Source organism: Bos javanicus, chromosome 5 (assembly GCF_032452875.1).
Source record: "Bos javanicus breed banteng chromosome 5, ARS-OSU_banteng_1.0, whole genome shotgun sequence".
Lineage (NCBI taxonomy): Eukaryota > Metazoa > Chordata > Mammalia > Artiodactyla > Bovidae > Bos > Bos javanicus.
In genome coordinates, this window is record NC_083872.1 from 108,351,523 (window position 1) to 108,373,298 (window position 21,776).

A 21,776-nucleotide genomic window follows, 5' to 3' on the forward strand; every position below is an offset into this window, starting at 1 on the left:
AGGTACTTTTCTCACTGTCATTTTCCCATCTGTAAAGTTGGGGTAGTTCTCTCCGATCTGAAGGGCTGTTGTGAATGTTAAATGAGTTAATACAAATAGCCCTTGGAGCAGCATCTGGCACAGGCTGAGCAGTCAGTAAATGGAGCTGTTTTTGATCACTCTTTGTTGCTTTTTTCTCAGAGTCCTGTTTGGTCCTGGATCCCACCACACGGTGCCCTTGATTCCTGTCAGGATTGATAGCAAGTGCGAAGTAGAGCCCACTGCAGAGTTGTATGTGTGCGGAAGATGAGGAAGGAAGCCTTGTTTCTTCTGTAATGATATTTTCAGACTCTATTTTTCAGGTCTGAAATTTCTGTTACAGGTAGAAAGATGAAGTTGAGGCTTTTTTGGGGAAAAAGGTTCTCTTTCCCTTTTCTGTTCCCTGATATTTATTCTCAAGACTTAACGATATTTTTGAAAAAGTCCTCTTACCTTTGACTCTTTTTTAAAAATAAACAGTTTGTTCAGGGTATGATGAGTTTGTTAATAAAATAAAATCTTTGTTTTGTAATTACTTATAGGAATCTGATTCATGCAGGGGTTCTTCAGTCAGCCTTACACCGTCCTCTGCTTTCTCTCTGCACAGCAGCAGTCTCAGAAGGTCTGTCTGTGCTCGTCCTCCCTTGCTTTTGTCAGAGGTACTGACGTCCCAGCTCTGTTCTGAGGCTAAACTTCCTATTCACTCCTTCCCTCTGACCAGTTTTCAAAACCTTGTTCCATGAATTGAATCCTCCTCCTCCTCCTCATTTCCTTTGTTTCTCTTCTTTCCTTCCCACAGACTCCCAAACATAAAGCATAATCTAGTCTTCCCTATCCTTCAGGAGACGTGTGAGCAAGCGTCCCATCATCTTTCCCTTGGTTTCAGTTCACCACAGTATCTTACTTGTACCTTTTACTTTTTTTTTTCCCATTTGCACAGTTTCTGAAAGAATCATTTATGCTCTATGCCTCCACAGTCACACTTCCCGTTCATTTTCCAGAGCAGTATAATTTGGGATCTTCTCTCATTGCCAGGCTGAAATTTCCTCAGTGACGTACCCTTTGCAAGATTGTTTGTCTTGGACCTGTCTAAAACCTGTCTGTTAGGTTAGGTTAGTGACCATCTCCCTTCTTTTTGAAACTGTGCTTCTATAGTTTATGTGACATTATTTTCTGGAAGCTTTCTTAGCACCTCCTTGACAGTTTTTAGCCTATTTTGCTTTTTGTCTTTTACACATTTCTTGATGTTCTGTAAAAAAATTCCTTTTTTCACCTAAGTTACCTGTCACTTGACTTGTTAACCACCAAAGACTTGTTAACCACCTTTGACTCTTTTTAAAAATAAGCAGCTTTGTTAATATGATGAGTTTGTTAAAACAAAAAAGAAAAAAAAATTTTTTTGAAACATTTTTACGGAACTCTCCGTGAATAAACCGATTTCATTCCAGAAGAAATCCTAAGTGTTTGCAGTAAAAATAGCAAGCACAAATGCTGCATTTGAAAAGTGATTTTCCAATTTTCTACTTTAAACATTTTCTCCACATTGTAGTAAATCAGTTAGGGTACCACGTAAGTAATTCCAAGTCTGAACACAAGTCAGCTTTAGTAGAAAAATATCATGAAGGTTTTTGCTTTGTGTGTGAGACTTTCTAAATTAAGCTTCAAGTATGCTCATATTTTTACTGGGAAGTTTTATTGCTTTGTCCCACATTTTGTCTTTTGCATATTTTGATCTAAATGTTACTAAACAAACAGTTATGAAAGGCTCCAGAAGATTTTTTCCATGGAAGTCATTGGTGTAGACATAATTCTCTGAGTTACAAGTTATGTTAATTATAATATTGTTAGCTGTTCATTTTTATTTAGTAGTAAAAGCCATTAAACTATACTTATTCCTAAAGAAGTTTTTTCCAAGTAATAAAAAATGCAACAGGCTTTGTTCTTCTAGTGGCAAGGATCGTTTTGGCTGTATAGTATATTAAAAACCCTCTTTTCACTTCAGAGTGGAATTTAATGCAGTATTTTTTTTATTCTACTTAGAGGCATTTTAATTACGGTTTTGTCAAGTCCAGTTGAATAGGTCATCAAGAGAGTCTAATTTATTGATGGACTGGATGTTTAGATAACTCTATTATATGACTTTGGGCAAGATGCTTAACCCTCCACTGTTTGCTTTAGCCTGTTTTGTGTTAATAGTGACAGTTACCTGTAGTGTTTGTATTTTTGTGTCTCCGCTAAGCTTTTCCAGTTTGAATGGGTTTGTTTGTTTCTGCTCTTCCTCTCTTGTCCTACCCTGCCCTCTTCTGTCCACCTTTCCATTCAAGTACAGAGCAGAAAGATTTTATTTAGAGTGATGACGACTGAAGGTTCACACTCGGAATCCTTAGATACACATCTGTTTAGTTCCGGTTCAGGGACGTTAACCCCAGAGAATGAATACAAAGAACAGATTCCATGTATTGACGAAAAGATAGGATTCAGTCCATAGTTCATCTTTACTTTTTATTGTATAACAGAAGCTTCAGCTAAAGGCAAGACATCAAGAAAGTGAAGCCTGTAAATGTCATCTCTCTCACTCTTAGATCTAAACAGATTGGGCTCAATATTATTATTACTCACGCTTTATTTAGCTGTGACCTCTGCAGACCTCTCTTCAAATGTTTGCAATCTAGGGGATGCTTCCTACTGTGTTAAGCCCAGAGTCCCTATTTTATTATGTAATAAAAGTTAAATAACATAGTTTTACTGTTTTGAATGATTCATTGGTGGAAATAAGTGTGTGAACACAGACCTGTGCTGATCCACCAAAGTCTTCCACTGAAAAGAGTTGAGTTTCACGCCATCACACATTGAGACATGGTAAACGTTGTTTTTCTAGATCGCAGTTGTAGATACCTACCTGGTGTTCTGTGGGTGAGATAAAGCTGGTGAATCCAGTAGAGAAGGGAGGAAAGACTAATTTTCATTTAGTCACGATATGAGTTCCTATAGGGGTGCCGGATTTAGCAAATAAAAATTTGAGATGTCCAGTTAAAATTGAATTTCAGAGATAGAATGAATAAATTTTTTGTATTAATACATCCTATGAATATTGAGATATTCTTAACTAGAATATTATTTGCTGTTTATCTGGAATATGACTGCCTGAACATCTTTATCTAACAAACCGCAGTGATCTAGTTTGGAGATTAAGCAATGAGTGTGAGAGAACGTGCCACAGGCTGTCATTACCTGATTTCAAAGGATGTTAATTAGATATAAACCACGGTGGCCTCTCATTGTTAGTTCAGTTTATTGATGCAACTTTTGGGCGCAGTTGAGTGGATTTTTCTAATTGTCGCATCCTCCCTACTATCATCATCCTGCTTCGATTTGTTTCCAGAAGTTTGGAAATCTGATTGTATCATTTCCCTTCCTTAAGTCTTTCACACTTAGGATGAACTGCAGCTTCCTTGCTCAGCAGGAAACAGGCCTTTGTTTACTTTCGGCTTCCTTTTTCTTTGTTCTGCTGGTCCAACTTTATGCTGCAGTCAAACTGAGTGTGGCTTCCCTAAAAGGGACACACTCTTCTTTTTTCAGGGCTTTATCCCCGCTCTTCTCTCTGCCTGGTAACCTGGACCAGTCCCTCAGGAAGTTCAGAGGCAGGTCATCTTCCAGGAAGCTTTTCCTGATCACCACTGCCACCCCTGCCCGCTTCCCGGGGCCCTTTCCTAGCACTTAGCATATCCTGTATTTGCTCAGATGCCTGGGAGATATTTGAGAGCAGAAACTGTTTTTATTCATGGATTGATATTCCTAGTGTTTTATACGTGAGAGTGGAGTTCAGCCAAATACTCATCTCCTTAATGAGTAAGGAAAATGTGATGGGCTTAGCAGAGTGTCAGAGCTCAGGTGGATGTAGGTTCTCTCGCATTGCAGAGCCCAGGTTCTCTTGGGCTGCACCTTACACACATTTCTTGATCATTAGTCATGATTCCACTCTTCAATGAGATTAATCTTCTCTACCTGTGACCTGGAGTTTGGCGTGGTCTTCTTATCTAGTATGGAGGCCGTGGAGTCCAATAGGGGGCTTCAGAAGTAGATGGAATGACCTGTTGCTTAAGCTGTGGCCTTAGATCTTTATGCCATAATTTTATGTACATATATGTTACATAAGATGGTTGCATGGCATCTCCGACTCAATGAACATGAGTTTGAGCAAACTCCAGGAGACAGCAAAGGACAGGGAAGACGGCGTGCTGCAGTCCATGGGGTCACAAAGAGTCGGACACAACTGAGCGACTAAACGAGGTTACATATAGCTTTTGAAAGTTGAAAATATTTAATAAGAGTAAAATTAGAGTTGTGTTACAGACCTTTCTTCATCAGCCGTTCTCCAGTTTCATAGCATTGATGTCAAGAGCCTGTTTTCATATGCCAACAAAAATCTCTGAATTGGTTTCCTCCTTCTGCCATCTCACTCTGTCCCAGGCCTCTTTCTGTTTTATGTTTCTTCATGCTCCACAAAGTACTCACTCACACATGTGCTCCCAGAGTACCATGGTTAACAGCTAGCTGCTCTTGGAATGGAGCACTCGGCCAGGTTGGGAGGATTTCACAGCAGGAACTCTTGCGGCTTCTGAGCTGTTCCTTGCATCGTGGTGTCAGTGAATAAACACCTTCTTTCCTGTGCATGTATATGAAGAGCTTGAGTTTTCTCCCCTTTTCCACAGGCAGGTGAAAGACCAGAATAAGAAAGTGGCCAGCCTGAAGCACAAGGAGCAGGTGGAGAAGAAGAAGAGCGCCCAGATGCTGGAGGAGGCCCGGCGGCGGGAGGACACCCTCAGCGACAGCTCCCAGCAGCTGCAGGTGGGCGAGGGGCTGGGTGGGGGGACCAGGCCCGGCAGGGCCCTCCCCACGGGCACGTGGCTCTTTGCATCCTCACCCTCCGCTCTTTTTCCTTCTAACCCTGCCTGCTACCTTCCTCTCAGTGCAGCTGTTTAGCAGTAAAGGAGTGGCTTTCAATAGAAAAGGCCAGTTTTATTCCACAGCTTTGTTGAGGAAACCTGAGCAAGGGAGAAAACCCGTCTCCTGGAAGGAATCTGCCTGCTTGGTGAGTCCAGTGTCCATGGGCTAAGCGGGGTCTTCAGGTGGTCAGCATCGAATGGCCTTTTCCTTCAGTAAAGCACATCATTCATCCGGTGTGTGTCAGGTTACCTTCTTTTTTTCATCTTCCTTTCCTTCCCCCACCTTCCCTTTTTCCCCTTACTTTAAAAAACTCAGTTCAGAGACTGTGTTTCACAGTCATGAGAATGTATTAAAACATACTCTTCTATTTCACTGATGTTTAGACCTAATTACTCAAAAGATACTTAAACCAGCCTCAGTACCGAGAGTAGCAGTGACCATACCAGTGCCAGCTGGGTGCCCAGGGCTGGGCACCAGGGCAGTGTCCAGGAACCACAGGGACTGGTAAGTCCCTGTTTCTAACCTTCATTGATCCGAGGGGCAGATGGGTTTTACATATTTTATAGATGAGGAAACTGTCTCAGAGAAATCGAATTACTTACCCACATGCACACAGCCACTTCCGGCTCAGCTAGCATTTGAACTGAGACTTCCGGGATCGCTGGCCTGTCTGAATGAAGGTTTAAGTTTTAGACCATGCCGTGGACAGTGGAGATCTCTAAAGCTCCTGCCAAGACCACTAGCTGCTGTCAGCTTGTGTTTCTCTAACTGGTATGATAGAATGTTCATGCCACACTACATAGTCACAAAATCTGGAGGATTTGGAGGAGTTGTCTGTTATATAGAAGCCATCTTTAGGCTTAATAACAAATTCACTTCTGACATGAAAATCTGACTTTTTAATTCCTTTTTTCATTCTTCTTTTATATAGCTTTTACTGATAAGATACTCCTTATAGAAACAGTATGAATTTCCTCAGATGTGCCAACTTTTGAAAAAAGCCACCACCAGTTTTCCCTCACTCTTGCCAATAACGGTTGATACTATAAATTTTTTCCTCTTTTTTTATTTTTTAGTGCCAATCTGATGGGTGGAAAATATTTAATTTTTGTTTTAATTTATACTTATCTGATTTACCAGTGAGGGCTGAGTATTTTTTCATATCTTACGTTTTCATTTGTTTAACTAATATAGTTAAAATCTCTCTCTTTCATGATGGCTTTTTCCCTGTGGGTTTTTTAGTTAGTTTATCCCTGTTTTGAGAACAGATAAATATTTACCTATGAATATTTTTAAGTTGTTTTGGTCTTTCATTTATAACCTTTTAATTTAAATAATTTTATGTTATTTTGTGTGGTGAGGGTCTTATGTTTTTCTTCATTGCTAACAATTTCACTAGAGTATTTATAGAAAGTTATTTCACTACTCTGCTGCTTGTTTCTTTTTTTTTTTTTTTTAAGGTGCTTCATTTTTTTTTTCTTAAATTTTGTTTTATTTTTAAACTTTACATAATTGTATTAGTTTTGCCAAATATCAAAATGAATCTGCCACAGGTATACATGTGTTCCCCATCCTGAACCCTCCTCCCTCCTCCCTCCCCATACCATCCCTCTGGGTCATCCCAGCGCACTAGCCCCAAGCATCCGGTATCGTGCATCGAACCTGGACTGGCATCTCGTTTCATACATGATATTTTACATGTTTCAATGCTATTCTCCCAAAGCTTCCCACCCTCTCCCTCTCCCACAGAGTCCATAAGACTGTTCTATACATCAGTGTCTCTTTTGCTGTCTTGTACACAGGGTTATTGTTACCATCTTTCTAAATTCCATATATATGTGTTAGTATACCGTATTGGTGTTTTTCTTTCTGGCTTACTTCACTCTGTATAATAGGCTCCAGTTTCATCCACCTCATTAGAACTGATTCAAATGTATTCTTTTTAATGGCTGAGTAATACTCCATTGTGTATATGTACCACAGCTTTCTTATCTATTCAAACACCCCAGTGGTGGTGAGTATCACTTGCACCCTAAGGTCACCTCTAAATAGAAGTCCCTGCTGAGGGACCCTGGGGATTCTTGGGTAGAACCCTTGTGGTGGACAGGGGTAGGAAAACAGTTGATGGAAGGTTTGTGTTGTACGAAGTTCTCATTACCTGAATTTGTTTTTAAGTTTCTGAATATACAGACAGGTCCATCTACTGATATTTTTACGAAATAGGTGAGGTGAAGGGAAAGAATTACTTTAGTGTTTCCAGTGTAGATATCATAATAATTCTAGTATTACAAAATATTCTTCATCATGTTAAAAAGACATCCTTTATACTAATGACTAATATTTTGAACTTTGATGATTAATGATTAATTTTTATCAGATGCCACCTTGGGTTCTAGAGATTCAGTTCAGTTCAGTCGCTCAGTCGTGTCGGACTCTTTGCGACCCCATGAATCACAGCACACCAGGCCTCCCTGTCCATCACCAACTCCCGGAGTTCACTCAGACTCACATCTGTTGAGTCAGTGATGCCATCCAGCCATCTCATCCTCTGTCGTCCCCTTCTCCTCCTGCCCCCAATCCCTCCCAGCATCAGAGTCTTTTCCAGTGAGTCAACTTTTTGCATGAGGTGGCCAAAGTACTGGAGTTTCAGCTTTAGTATCATTCCTTCCAAAGAAATTCCAGGGCTGATCTCCTTCAGAGTGGACTGGTTGGATCTCCTTGCAGTCCAAGGGACTTTCAAGAGTCTTCTCCAACACCACAGTTCAAAAGCATCAATTCTTCAGCGCTCAGCCTTCTTCACAGTCCAACTCTCAGATCCATACATGACCACAGGAAAAACCATAGCCTTGACTAGACGGACCTTTGTTGGCAAAGTAGTGTCTCTGCTTTTGATACTGGCCAGGGAACTAGATAACCCAGGCTGCAACTAAGATGTGGTGCAGTCAAGTAAAATATTTTTTAAAAAGAAAGTATATGTGAATAAATATGTGTTGCACATGTGCTTTGTGTAAATAGTGATGATGTAAGATGACCAAGGTCTCGCCTCTGAAGGAGCTCAGATAACAGGAGGAGGCCCCATAGTAAGATGAAGGTGGAAGTTGAGAGAGCTTTCTGGTAGTGAAGAGAAGAAAGAAGAGAGAGTGAATTTGAGATGAGTTACCTTTAAGTCAAAAGGCAAGATGCTCTTACAGATGGGCACGTGGGCACTAAGGGAGAGGCAGGAATGGGAATGGCTCGTAGGCTCCTGGCATGGGCAACTGTGTGTGTGCCAGCACTCAGTGATTGATGGGTTAACCCCAAGCCTGAGATCAGCAGGTTCTCCAGGGAAAGAGAACATGTCCATTTCCAACAAGTGAAGCTGTCTGAGAGCTTTCCTAATGGAGGTTTGAGCCAGCAGTGGGGTGTGCAGATTTGAAGTTTAGAGAAGCCTGGTGGTGTTAATTTTGGAGACTTGAGCTCAGAAATCGTGTTTTGATTTGTAAGAATCCGACACCATCTAGAGAGAAAATACTGACAGAAGAATATGGAGTTAGAGCTGAACCCTTGGCATCCTCCCTCTTTAGAGCCAGAGTAATTAGGAGAGGCGCTCGAAGCGAACGAAAATGAGGAAGCTGGACGAGGCAGGAGAGGAAAAGGAGGTACAGCATCCCTGAGGTCAGGGGAAGACTGGGGATGCTTCCAGGAGGCTGAGAAGGAGGTCAGCATCCATGCACGCTCTGGTCCACCATATCCAGGATGGTCAAGATAGGGTACTCAGTAATCCCTCTGGGCTCATTAAGGGGGTGCCTTCCATTCTGACCTCTTGACCTTGAGTGCCATAGATGGTCCCGCATCCATCCAGACACTTCCCTTGACCAGTTTTTCCGTCGGACGCTCACTTAGATTCACTGCACCTGCCAAGATCTTCGGAGTATCTGCTTAGTGAAGTGAAGTCGCTCAGTCGTGTCCGACTCTTTGCGACCCCATGGACTGTAGCCTATCAGGCTCCTCTGTCCATGGGATTTTCCAGGCAAGAGTGCTGGAGTGGATTGCCATTTCCTTCTCCAGGGGATCTTCCTGACCCAGGAATCGAACCCAGGTCTCCCACATTGCAGGCAGACGCTTTACCATCTGAGCCACCAGGGAAGCCCGGAGTATCTGCTTAGATGTATTGAATATATGTGACTGTTCTAAGACATGGTTACACAGAGGGTCTTTAAAGGATCTCTGCCACAACCCACGCATACTAACATTTAAACCATTTTAAGCTTCCAGCCAATACTCACAAATGCCAGGCATGGAGGATAAAACAGTGAGCACAGACTGGAGATGAGCCTTTCCCACAGTCGTGTTTTTCAATCATTGCTCCTCTTCTGTTGACATTCTGCAGTGAGTTTCGCCATACTTTCCACTACTGCCTCTACATTCCCATTCCTGCCTCTCCCTTACTGCCCACATTCCATGTGACATAGTGCAATTCATGAGCAATTGCCATGTGAAGAGCTGGAATTACATAAACCCCAGCAACGGAAGCCTCCCAGATAAACAGTATATGGAAGCAGGTCTTAGCTGATTTGACCGATAGTCATTTTGGGATTAGAAAAGCTTTGTATTGAAAGCCTACCCATCTTTTAAGGTTCAGATCAAATGTCCCCTGCCTGGTAAAGCCTGCCTAACTCCTCGTAGTGGGAATTAATCACACTCTGTATTGCAGTTCCATTACAGTTTTTCTGCTTTAATTTCAGAGCTCATTTTCTTACCTTGTATTTATTACATGCTGTTAGTGTGTGTGCTGTCTCTTTTGCATATTTGAGTTTGGGAAACCTGTCTTGGTACTTTGCACATTGTTCTCTATAGAAAACTGTTCACTGATTTCAGTTGCATCAATAGATGTCAGAAACTGTTCATTCACAAGCATCTTAGCCTGACCTTGAGAGCTTCAGTCTTTTAAGTATTTTCTAGCTCATTTTTAGGTGAGATACTCACTAGCATAGCTACCCTATTCTATACAACCTGGTGGTATTGGTCTTCCTTAAATATAGTTTATTGGCTTTCTGATGTGCACTCTTTTACTTAGGCAGTCTTTCTGTGAATTTCTAGTTTTACCACCTAAAGGTTCCGGCTTAAAATGAACTTTTGTTGGTGAGCTCTACCCTGTTCTGGTTACTGTCTTCCCTCTTGTTCCACAGCCTGTGTGTTTAATTATATTTTACTGCTTTATATTTTTCAGTACCCTGTTTCAGAAATCTTCCTTTGTGATTTTTTTTTTCTTTTTATTTCAATTGGAGGGTAATTACAATATTGTGGTGGTTTTTGCCATACAGTCACATGAATCAGCCATGGGTGTACATGTGTTCCCCATCCTGACTCTCCCTCCCACCTCCCTCGTTTGTGATTTAATCCTCCCTTCCTTCCCCCTTTTTGTCTAGTTTGTATCTGCCTTAGGTTCAGGGCTGGTTTTTAAAATTTCTTTTTGGCCTTTCTTAATGTTTTGCATACGTTAAAAAAGTGAAAATGTTAGTGGCTCAGTCGTGTCCGACTCTTAGCAACCATAGGATTTCCCAGGCAAGAATACTAGAGCGGGTTTCTATTTCCTTCTGCAAGGCATCTTCTCAACCCAAGGATTGAACCCAGGTTTCCTGTATTGCAGGCAGATGCTTTACCATCTGAGCCCCCAAGCTGTTCATTAATTACAGCTATAATTATTATAAATATTAAATTAAAAATTTAGTTACAGATTTTAAAAATCATGTATAATGATCTTATATTTAGCATCCTAATATTCTTGAAAATTTTCACAGGTTACCATTACAAGCCTCTCACATTTTAATGAAGGAAACACCATCCTCCCTTGGTTCAGAATGGTTGGTCACCTTATGTATTTTTCTTGTTTCAGCGGTGACACTTACTTTGTCTTTTGACAGAACTACAGGTTTTAGCCACATTCTAATATGGCAGGGCAGACTGAACTGGGAGCAGGGGGCTCACATCAGTAGTGTTTAGTGCTCTGTTTTTATTTATAACAAAGGTAGGTATCTGGATTTAACCTTGAGAGAGGGCACTGTCAGGGAGACTGATGGGCCTGCTGAAAAGACACGGCGGCTTCCACAAACCAGCTCTCCTGAGACCAGTGAATATTGAGGACAGACTTCAGAGAAAGTAGAGAGAGAGATAGGAAAAAGCAGTTTTCCCATGTATTTAGGCATATTCTCCCCTTAAGTGCAGAATCAGTGAAACATTTGTGTTTTCTTCAAAATTACATTTTATTTGCTCTACCTACAAAAATTTTTTTTCCTCCATTTTGGTAAGAGACTTTTTTTTTTGTTAAATAAAGACTACTTATCCTTGGTTTTTACATTGGCCATGGGGATAATTATTTAAGAAAACCGTTTAAAAAATTAAGATTGACACCTTTCTAGAAAGACTACGTGATGTGTCACATGCCACATGTTACTGTCCTTCTTTTTGTAAAAATAAATTTTGACTTTCTTCTTAACAGATCTTCTCAGCCTATTTAAAGATTTAATTCTGCATCATTTCTTCCATTTTGGTTAATTTTTTTCTTAGGGCTTCTTCTGTCTAGAATGTGAGCATAGGTGGGTTGTTATGGAGTTCTTAATACATTTAAATGGAATTAGAGATTACACAGGAAAAGTGTACATACAAATCAGCATCTGTTTTTACACGTGTGTGGATAGTTGCTGAAATTAATCCGAAAATTATGTTTTCCTGCAGGGAAAGCACCTACTCATACTGCTGGCACGTGTGTAACTTTTTAAAGCTTTTTGCTCAAACGGTACCCCTTCTTACCATTTAAGAAAAAAGCAAAACAAGTCTTAAAATTATTTAAAGAAATTCTGCCATGTCTGAAATGTCCTCAATAGATACGTTTCCCCCTGGGCAGAATTCAGTTCCATTTGATAGCCAGTGGAAAGAGTGTTTACTGATAGTACAACTGTGTGGCCTGATAAGCTGTTTCCTTTACTTAAGTTTAGCCCTATTCTATGGGAACTTTTAGTCACTTCATTTGAGCTTATTTCAGGAATGAGCCCCATAAAACGATGAGTGGTTAATGTTACATTTGGCAGGAAAATTCTTAAAAGTACTGGGGTCTCCTTCAGTGAAACAAATGGTTTAATCCTTTCCTTTGTGTTATCGTGGAAGCTCCTCCTCTGAATTTGGAAGGTGAAGAGCCCTTAACAGAGAGCAGAAGCAGGTGTCTATGCAGCCCCTTTGCCAAGACCTCAGAGACAAGAGACACCCTCTTACGGATGACATCAGTTGTTTTATTACATTAAGTAAAAGGTTATTTTTGGGGTTTTTGGTGAAGACTTGGAAAAGGTGTGCTTGTTCTTTTTATAAGCATTATTGATCAGAGGAGATGTCTTATGATTAAGTAAACCACACGTCCTTACCCAAGCTTACGATAATCAGCTACCAGAATTTTCAAGATGAGAACCTGGCCATCCATGTGGGCTGTTTGTCCTAGATGTTCTATGCACATTTTATATATATATATAGCATTGCTTTTTGTGTATTTGTTCCCATTTCTTTAATGAAATGCACCTGCTTTTGTTTTGACTTCGATTTTTAACAAATTGAACTGTGGGAGATATTTGAGTGACTTTAAAGAGAGTGGAGAACATATCTTTCGTTTTAACCCAAGGCATTTCCTTAAAAAAAAAAGTGGTGTGAAACCAAATTCTGACCCTGTGTTAGGCTAGCGTTCCTTTCTTAAAATTGACTTCATCAGTGCATCTGGCTTCAATTTTTTACCACCCCACCCCCCCGCCTCACTAAACATCTGAGAAGTTGGCCATTGAATTCTGACATGTTGAATGATTTTAATGAAATCTTCCTCATGTGTATTTGTGCTTGGGGGTTGAGAAGGAGGAAGGAAAGGTAAGCAGTGGGGTAGAGGACGATAAAGAATTGCCGTCTCTTCACATTAAGGATGATGGATAACATTAGTATCTCTCAGCGCAAGTTAAACTCTCCAGTGAGTGCCGTTTACCCCAGAGGAAGCGGCTCTCAACGTTTGCCCGAGTGAGTGACCTCCACTGGCAGGACCAGGGACAGGGCGATGAGTGCGTGGTGCTGTTACCTCCAGAGTCCTTCATGAAGTCTGCACTGCCCTTCCTTCTCCTGCTGAGAAAAGTTTAATGAGATCCGTCCGTATCAAGTGATCTCTTTTTATGTTACTGTATTACTGAGTCTTTTCTTTTAATTTTGAGGAAGATGTTTGAAGGGAACAAAAAATTAATTTTTAATTGCCACTGTTCCTTTTTTTTTCTTTTTCCTTTGCTTTTCTTTCTGAACGTTTGATCTGAAGGCCAGGCAGTGGGGAGTAGTCTCACAGCTGGCACAAAGCTGATGTTGACAGAGCTGATGTCAAGAAGCAAAGTTGAGAGGAGGGAATTGGGGGTGGGATTATGGGATTTGCCAGCAGGTCCGCCCTGTCTTCTTGTGGAATTGCCTGAGCAGAGTTACAGCTGTCGCAGCTTGTGCCTAATCTTGTGTGAGTGTAGGAGGCTTGCTGTTTAAGAGTCGGAGGAATTCTTCGGTAGCGTCTCTTTTCCTTTCTCCCTCTCCCATCTCCCACCACCGCCCCCCACCCCACTCAACTAGTCATAGAAACCCCTCCTCCAACCCTTTCCTCTATGAATGAAGGGGTCGCACTGGACCCCCGCTAGTAAGTAGAGCTGGCATAACAACAGGCTGCAGTGCCTAATCCAGAGCCAGAGAACTGGCCTGTGTTAGTATTGAGGAGCATACATGTAACCTATGGCAGCTGACATAAAATTCTACAGGTATTTTATGTAGAAGTGAATTCTACATAAAATTCACTTCTTGCATTTGAAGTGAAAGCAGCTCCTTAAAATGGTGAGGCGTGTTCCTGTACTGTCTCCACCTGGCTCTTTCCTGAGTTGTCTGTAGCGCACAGGACACGTCTTAAGTTCAGGGTTGCGCGAATCAGTTCAACCGTGTGAAAAGTCAGTTTGAGAGCCAGTGAATGAAAGTCTCTTTCTCTGCTTAAGCTTCCCTGACCCCAGGCTGGCAGTTTCATATTTTTCTTCCAGATAGTGAATGCTAAAAAGTGGGTTAACTCCAAACAGGACAAATCAGTCTTCTTTTTGTAGTTTCAAATTAGATTTGTTTTGGCTGAATTTTGTGACTTTTCCTCCTGTCTGCCTAAAGAGTAGATAGACTTTATGCTGAAAATTCATGAGGGATCAGGAGATTACAGAGGGCAATACCTAGGGGGAGTCAACAAGACTCTGAATATTTCATTCTCGTATTTTCTTTAAAAAAAAAAAATGGGTCCATTCCTCAAAGAAAGGAACTTCACTGAAATGTGGAGGAAAGAGGAGCCCAGCATGCTGCAGTCCATAGGGTGGCAAAGGGTCGGACACGACTTAGTGACTGAGCAGTAACAACTTATTAATAAACCTCTATTGTATAGCTATCTAGACATTGACCCAGTAGTTTTTTTCAGTTGAACTTTGATTGGCATATTGTTGTGTATTCCTAGGACTGAATTGTCATTGACTTAAGTTGGATTACTCTCATTTTTCACCATAACCTCAACACCTCTCATTAGAACTCAAGCCAATTGCAGGTTTTCTTCTAAATCTTGACAGAATGCATATTTTGCTAATCTCATATCCAGTAGATACGCTGGTATATAACTCAGTTTTGTGAAGTCTTCTGAATATCAGCGTTTTACATTTTCGGTATGTTTGGATTTCATTTTAATTTAGTGTTGTTTGGTTTCCACGCTGAAATAATCTCCTAACCAAAGCTGTCCTTTCAGTAAGGGCTCTGTTGTCCAAACTGTTAGGTTTCTCTCAGAAGCACTCTGGATAATCTCCGTCTTCATTCTTCATTAGTAATCCACTTTTCTTATACTGGAGCTGTACCCTTGGGAACCGTGAACACTGTCTTCCAAGACGGCCCCAGAGCATCCTCACCTTTTGGTTCTCAGGCCCTTGTGTGTGTAGCCTTGTGTCAGGGGCAGCCCTCGTGCATAGTAGAAAGTGTCAGAAATGACAACATGTGCCTTCTGAAGCTGGGACAAGAGACATGGATGCCCTGCCCTCCTGGGTCACCGGCACCGAGGAATGCCAGGCGCCGTGGGGAGAGGAGCCTCGAAGGCCCTTTGCCAGTGGTCATCACCAACTTGCCCCCATGTATGGGAAGCAGAGGGCTGAACCCTGGCTGACATCTCAGCTGTCCCCCATCAGAGAACCTGGAGCCAGAGCTGTTAGGTTAAACTACCCCTGACCCACAGAAACTGTGTAGACAATTTGTTCTCCCATTACTATAAGCTGCCAAGTGTGTGGTAACTTGTTACAGAACAATAAATAAAAAAATAAGCACTTTATATCCTAGGTATTAAAGTGATCCGCCACAAGCCTGAATTCTTTTTCCTTGCAATTCGCAGTTTGGTCTTCTCTATTGGTAGAAGAGTAAGTGCTATTTGAATTTGTTAATGTTATCATTGCAGTAGTTTTCAGTGACTCGTTAGAGCTTCGGGCAGTGTTTGCCATAAGAATTCTCAGCTAGTAATTCATATTTGTGTGTAATAGGCCATGTTTGCCTTTCTGATAGAAGTCCATATTTACCTCCCCAGAACTTCCTTCTTAGTTTGTATAGATTATCAGGGCTAGTGGTTTTGGTTGTCTAACCAAATTACTCGTCCTTAGGCAGACCAGTTACCTACATCCAGTTATCATGTGTAGTTTTCTTGTATGAGATTGAGAAAAATTTTTGCTCTGTTGAATTCATTAGGGGAAAAATCTCCTTTTTCATTTATTTCTTTTAAAAATTAGTTTGCCAACAGTATGTATGTAGAATATAATCTGTATGTAGAATATAATCTGACTGATCATGCTATTTACTTAACTTTTTCATCTAGGCTTAAATTCAGAGGGAAAGAGAATGTTTTGCTATTGAGTCTTATTACTTAGGCTTCATCAAAGCTGGCCTTGAGCCCAGTTTAGAGTAGTTCAAAAACAGCTTTGTGTTTTTACCTAATCAAGCGCTAGCTACCTATCTGCCTAACAGTTTTCTTCTCTCTGCTAATGGAGAAAGTCCATCACAGGTTTCTCTTGCTTAATTCACTTGATGCTTTGCTCTCAATAACAATATATTTCTTGAGCTTCTTTACTCTTTCTTCCCTTGTCTTATTCTCTTTTGTGTCCACATCTTTCTGTCCTAGATTTACATCTGAATAGAAGAACATTTTATCAGCAGATAGCCCTTTTCTTGGTAAATAGGCTCTCTTTGGGTTAATCAATTAGCCTCCTTCACCGAGTCTTCCATCGTTTTCCAGGACAGTCTCCGTAAGAAGGATGACAGGATTGAAGAGCTGGAAGAAGCCCTAAGAGAGAGTGTGCAGATAACCGCAGAGCGAGAGATGGTGCTGGCGCAGGAGGAGTCAGCCAGGACCAGTGCTGAGAAACAGGTCTGCGATTTTGTGCAGTTACAGGCCATGCTTCTGGGTAGAGGAAAGGTAAAGCCCAACCAGTGTAGTCTAGGTGAACTGTACATAACATGTGTTTGCAGGCTTTCAAATACGCATCATCAAGTGTAAGTATTCAGACTTAAATAAGACTTGAGATATAGTCGTGTGAGAATTGATTCGTGTTCATGCAGAGGTCTCTGCTCTGAGTTTCTGGGGCTGACTTGTGTGTATTGATGTGTATGCTGACACACACACCTGATGAGATGGAATGGAATTTGCCTGTGTGTTACCAGACTAAGCACAACTCTGCTTTTAAATGGGATGGGAACACATACACATTTCTGAGCCAGATGTGATTCAAAGAGCAGAACGTTTCTTTTGTAGTCTGTCTCGTCCACGGGAGCAGTTAAAAGTTGTAAGAAGTTGAGGTTGATGACAGGTGTGAGGGACATTGGTGTCATGACACCTGGAGTCCCAGATCATTGTGTCTCCACCTCGAGGTGACTTGGTAAAGAATTCTGCCGCTGTCTGTTCTCTCTGTTTTTATACATCTTTTTAGAGCCTCATACCCTTGCGTTAAACTTTTTATTAGGAAGAATAAAGGTGGGAGGTGTGAGAGGAAGAAATAGTTTCAACAAGTGAAGGCTCTCACCGCAATTTTCTCAGTGTTTCCATCTCTTTGTTGGAGAAGCGTAAGTGCTAAACCAGGTGAACAGGGTTCACTGAGAGGGTGACATGACTCTCCCGGGGAGCCCTTTGCTCAGACCACCATGGCTGTTTATGAACTAGGGTATCTCATAGCCGGAGAGAAGGATGCCTTGCAAAGCAGACACGTCATGGTGTCCGCCAGGCAGTCCCCTCATACGTTGGACACGGGCATGTGGCTTCTTCAGTGTCAAGTGTAGAAAGACTGACGTTTATTAGCAAAGTTGACGGAAAATCAGTCTTTCCAGAATGAGTTTCTTTTAGCACTCTGTTCTTAGATAAATTTCGTGGCCCACTTTCTATTTGAGTGTTTATTAATGTTAAGCAGATCCTGGGGTGGTGGACGGCCTCAGAGAACAGGGTGGACAGCCACTGTCCAAGGGCAAGGAGGGATTTTCTGGGCTATTACCTTTTTTACATTTTTCCCTTTTCTTTTCAGAATTTCCCCCCACCCCTGGTTTGTTGTTGTTGTTGTTTTTCTATCAAGATATTTTTTTCTGCTTTGGGATCATTATTTAGTGACAAGTCTTCCATACTCTGGGCTTGCCTGGTGGCTCAGAGGTTAAAGCGTCTGCCTGCAATGCCTGGGTTCAATCCCTGGGTCAGGAAGATCCTCTGGAGAAGGAATTGGCAACCCACTTCAGTATTCTTGCCTGGAGAATCCCATGGACGGAGGAGCCTGGTGGGCTACAGTCCACAGGGTTGCAAAGAGTCGGACACGACTGAGCGACTTCACTTTCACTTTTTCTTCTTCCATACCAGGGGCTTCCCTTGTGGGCTCAGATGATAAAGAATCCACCTGTAGTACAGATGTGGGTTCAGTCTCTGGGCCGGGAAGATCCCCAGGAGAAAAAAACAGCAACCCACTCCAGTATTCATGCCTAGGAAATCCCACGGACAGAGGAGCCTGGCAGGTGACAGTCCATGGGGTTGCAAGGGTCAAACATAGTGACTAACAACAACTTTTCTACCAAAGATCATGTAGAAATGTTGGCGATTAGTAATAAATCACGTATAAAGACCGCTGTTACATGTTCTTTTTTAGGCTACTGTGTGAGCTGCTTGTAATTTGCTTTCTGGGGCTGATTGATACTTAGATCAGTTTTTTAGTTTAGAGAGAAGTTGAGCAACATACAGTTTTTCCACATCCGCCTTCCTAAACCTCAGTTTCCATTTCTGTTAACATCTTGCGTTGATGTGATGCAGTTGTTAAAATTGATGGGCCAGTATTGATACTTTATTAACTAGTCCATAGGTTACATCTTGGATCACTGTCTGTGTTACACATGTTACAGGTTTTACTGAGTCCTTAATGGCATGTATCTATCATCACAGGATCCTACAGAGTAGATTCAGTCCCTAAAAACTCCCCACGCTCCTCCTCTTCATCTCCCCCTACCTCCCCGCTCCCTAATCTTTTTCCTATAGCCTTTTCTGACTGGATTCTTTCCTTCAGCCTCTGCATTGAAAGTTATCCCACGTCTTTTTGTGGCCTGAGAGCTTATTTTGTTTTTTCTCTGAATATATTCCACCTCATGGGTGTGTCACAGTTTTCTTATTCCTTCGCCTATTAAATAACACCTTGGTTGCTTCCAGGGTTTTGCCAATTGTGAATAAAGCTGCAGTAAACATCCATGGTTTCTGTATGGACATCAGTTTTCAACTCGTCTAGGTAAATACCTGGGAGTGTGATTGCTAGATTGTAGGGAAGACTATATTGAGCTTTGTAAGAAACTGGAAATATCTTTTGAAGTGGTTGTAAATAATTTGCTTTTAATTGCATGCCTTTTTCTTTCTCTCTTTCTTGTTTATCTTCTTTCCACCATTCTGCTTCTCACTGCCTGTCTGAAGCTGTTGAGTGAAATATTGCATGAGACCCGTCATTGGGGCTTTAAGTGGTTTAAGGTATGAAGACACCGCTTTTATGTCTGTTCTTCTGGGGCCACATAGCCTTCACCCACTGTCCTCTCCAGCTTTCATCATCCGTCCCTGTTTTTTTGTTTTTTTTTTTAATCTGTCTTCTAATCCTACTGTTAATTTGCCTGAATGTATTAATTGTATGCACCTGCACCAAAGTAATCTACAAGTATTTGTTTGAAATATCTTAAAATGGCTTTTTTGGCTAGGGACATTCCATTGGGTTGGCCAAAATGTTCATTTAGTTTTAAGTACAAATAAAAGGCCTATGTTTCATTTTCATCAAGAACTGTACTAAAGAACGTATTCCCTCACAGAACAAACTTTTTGCTCAGCCGCAGTACTCGCTATCTTCCTCAGGTCCAACATCTCCGTCTCTTGCCTCAGTTTAGCCTCTGACAAGAAATGCCCCTCCTGATAGAAGGAGGATCTGTGCATCTTGAATTTCTCAAGGAGCAATGGGAAATTGGGAACTGTCATTAAAACAAAATGCAGAACCTTTTCAAGCACGAGCAGAGGAAACCCATCAGAGGAAGATGATCCTTCTGCCTTTCCTGTGTTCTAACAGAACCCCCTTACTTACCCGTGTTCCCGCTACTTGCTGCCCTACGTGGAGACCACGCCCCACACTTAGGGAGGTGGGGCGATGATCCAGGGAAGGAAGCCCTCCCCTCACCTGTGTCAGCAGATGGAGAGGATGAAGGGACTCAGTCATACTGAGGGGGAAACTCAGGGGGTTCTCTCACCTTCGCTTTGCTCTTTTCCACATGATTTTCTTCTTCCGAAACTTCACTCTGCTCAACTTGTGGCAGGTTTTGTGTTTTGTTCGAGAGTCTGTACGAACACAGAGTAAAAAATTGCTCTCTTGTAAACCAGTTTCAGAGTTGCTGGGGGGTAGAAGCAACGTCTACCTTCAGCAATGTTGCTGTGAAGGTAAAATTTTGGACATGGTTTTGTTTTTGTTTTTTAGCACTTGAATGTTGTAAATACCTTTGCTGGTATTCTTCCAGAGTAAATTTATTTTCTAAAAGAGCACATTGCTAACTAAATGTTAAAGAACGCCTCTAAAATAGCAAGACTTTTTCCTTGTCACTCAGTAAGTTGGGTTTATATCTCTTCCTAAAGTATATTTTTAAAAATTTTGAGCAATGAAAATATCTTCTCTCAATATGACTAATATGTGCATGAGTTCTGAGTTTTACCTTTTTTAAAATCCCTTCATCTGGTTTTTTTTGGAGTATAATTGCTTTATAATGTTGTGATATACAGCAGTGCAGTTTGCTGCTGTCCAACCATGTGACTTGGCTATATATATATATATATACACCTGTCCTCTTGGACCCCCCCACGCCATCACGTCCCACCCCCTAGGTCATCACAGAGCACCAGGCTGAGCTTCCTGTGCTATGTAACGGCTTCTCACTAACTATCTGTTTTACATGTGGTAGACAGAGGAGCCTGGTGCAGGCTACTGCCCATGGGGTCTCAAAGAATCGGACATGACTGAGCAACTTCACCTCACTACCTATTTTACTTTCAAAGCTCATTTATAATGGCAATACTTTTTTTTTTAATTGCCATTTTGCCATTGTTTGGCATGTATGTTTGGCATGTATGTTAAGTGTAAATTCTTGACCTAGAAGATAATGAGGTTTTACCAGTGGTTTGCTGGATATCTTTTTTATTTTTAACACAGATTTTTAAAAAATTTTTATTTGCATATTAAAATTGTGCAGATTTTAAAAATTATTTGAACAAAAATGTGACACCTGACTGAAGTGCGTTTCACAGCCTGCAGGACACCTTGGACCACTGTCGTCTCCACTCCAGGTCTCCCTGTCGCGCCCCGAGGAGCTCCCTTCAGCTTGCAAGTCCTCTCCCTTCCCGGTCAGCCAGGCCGGCAGGAGGGAGAGGCAGGCGCACCTCCTTGCCAGTAGCTTTTGGTTCTTTGGTGTGGAAACGGGCAGCACAGTCGCCTGAACGCGGTGCCGCTCCCTTTTGTGTAGTGCCTTTTGTGTAGCACTACACTTGTGTACACTTCCTTTTGTGTCGTGCCTGGTGCACACGGGCAGCACATGCCTCATTACAGCTCGCCTGCTTGCTTCTCCTGCTCGATTGTCACTTCTGAAGGCGGTGAATTTTTCTCTGCGGTTCTGTCTTCCTCACTCTGGTTTGTCAGGTGTGATTGCAGAGGAAGTGGCGCTGGACGCAGGCAGGTGGGGTCTGCACAGTGGCTGCTGCCAGGTGTCCTGTTTTTATTCTTCAATTCAGTCGCTCATTCGTGTCCGACTCTTTGCGACCCCATGAATCACAGCACCCCAGGCCTCCCTGTCCATCACCAACTCCCAGAGTTTACTCAAACTCATGTCCATTGAGTCAGGGATGCCATCCAGCCATCTCATCCTCTGTCGTCCCCTTCTCCTCCTGCCCCCTGATCTCTCCCAGCATCAGAGTTTTTATTCTTAAGGATTTGTTAAATCCCCTGCGGTTGTGAGTCTGCCCAGTCAGTTCCATAGCAGTTATCGCCATGATAGGGCGAGCACTGTTTCACACGGACCGGGTAGCGCCATGAAGCAGAACTGGTAGCTGGGCGGCCTGGAGAAGACGGTGCGGCAATGGGCCTGTGACTGGACTCCCCAGCCTTCCCATCGCCTTCTTACTTTCAGCTGCTGCCAAAATGGATAGCTTGTAGTCTGGTTTTATAAACCTAATCCTGTACTGATCTGAGTATTTATAGCAAATT

At 41.9% G+C, this 21,776-nt stretch overlaps 1 protein-coding gene across 11 annotated transcripts in view; it reads left to right on the plus strand.

The window, feature by feature from the left end:
* ERC1 (ELKS/RAB6-interacting/CAST family member 1) overlaps positions 1–21,776 on the plus strand; it is a 269,702-nt gene that overhangs the window by 116,808 nt on the left and 131,118 nt on the right. For 8 of the 11 annotated variants that reach the window (XM_061418332.1, XM_061418328.1, XM_061418333.1 and 5 more), the window contains 2 exons: positions 4,731–4,866; positions 16,280–16,411. In XM_061418332.1, coding sequence (XP_061274316.1) covers positions 4,731–4,866; positions 16,280–16,411 — 268 coding nt within the window. The remainder of the gene's footprint in view (positions 1–4,730; positions 4,867–16,279; positions 16,412–21,776) is intronic. The other 3 variants (XM_061418335.1, XM_061418338.1, XM_061418339.1) reach the window with 1 other exon arrangement.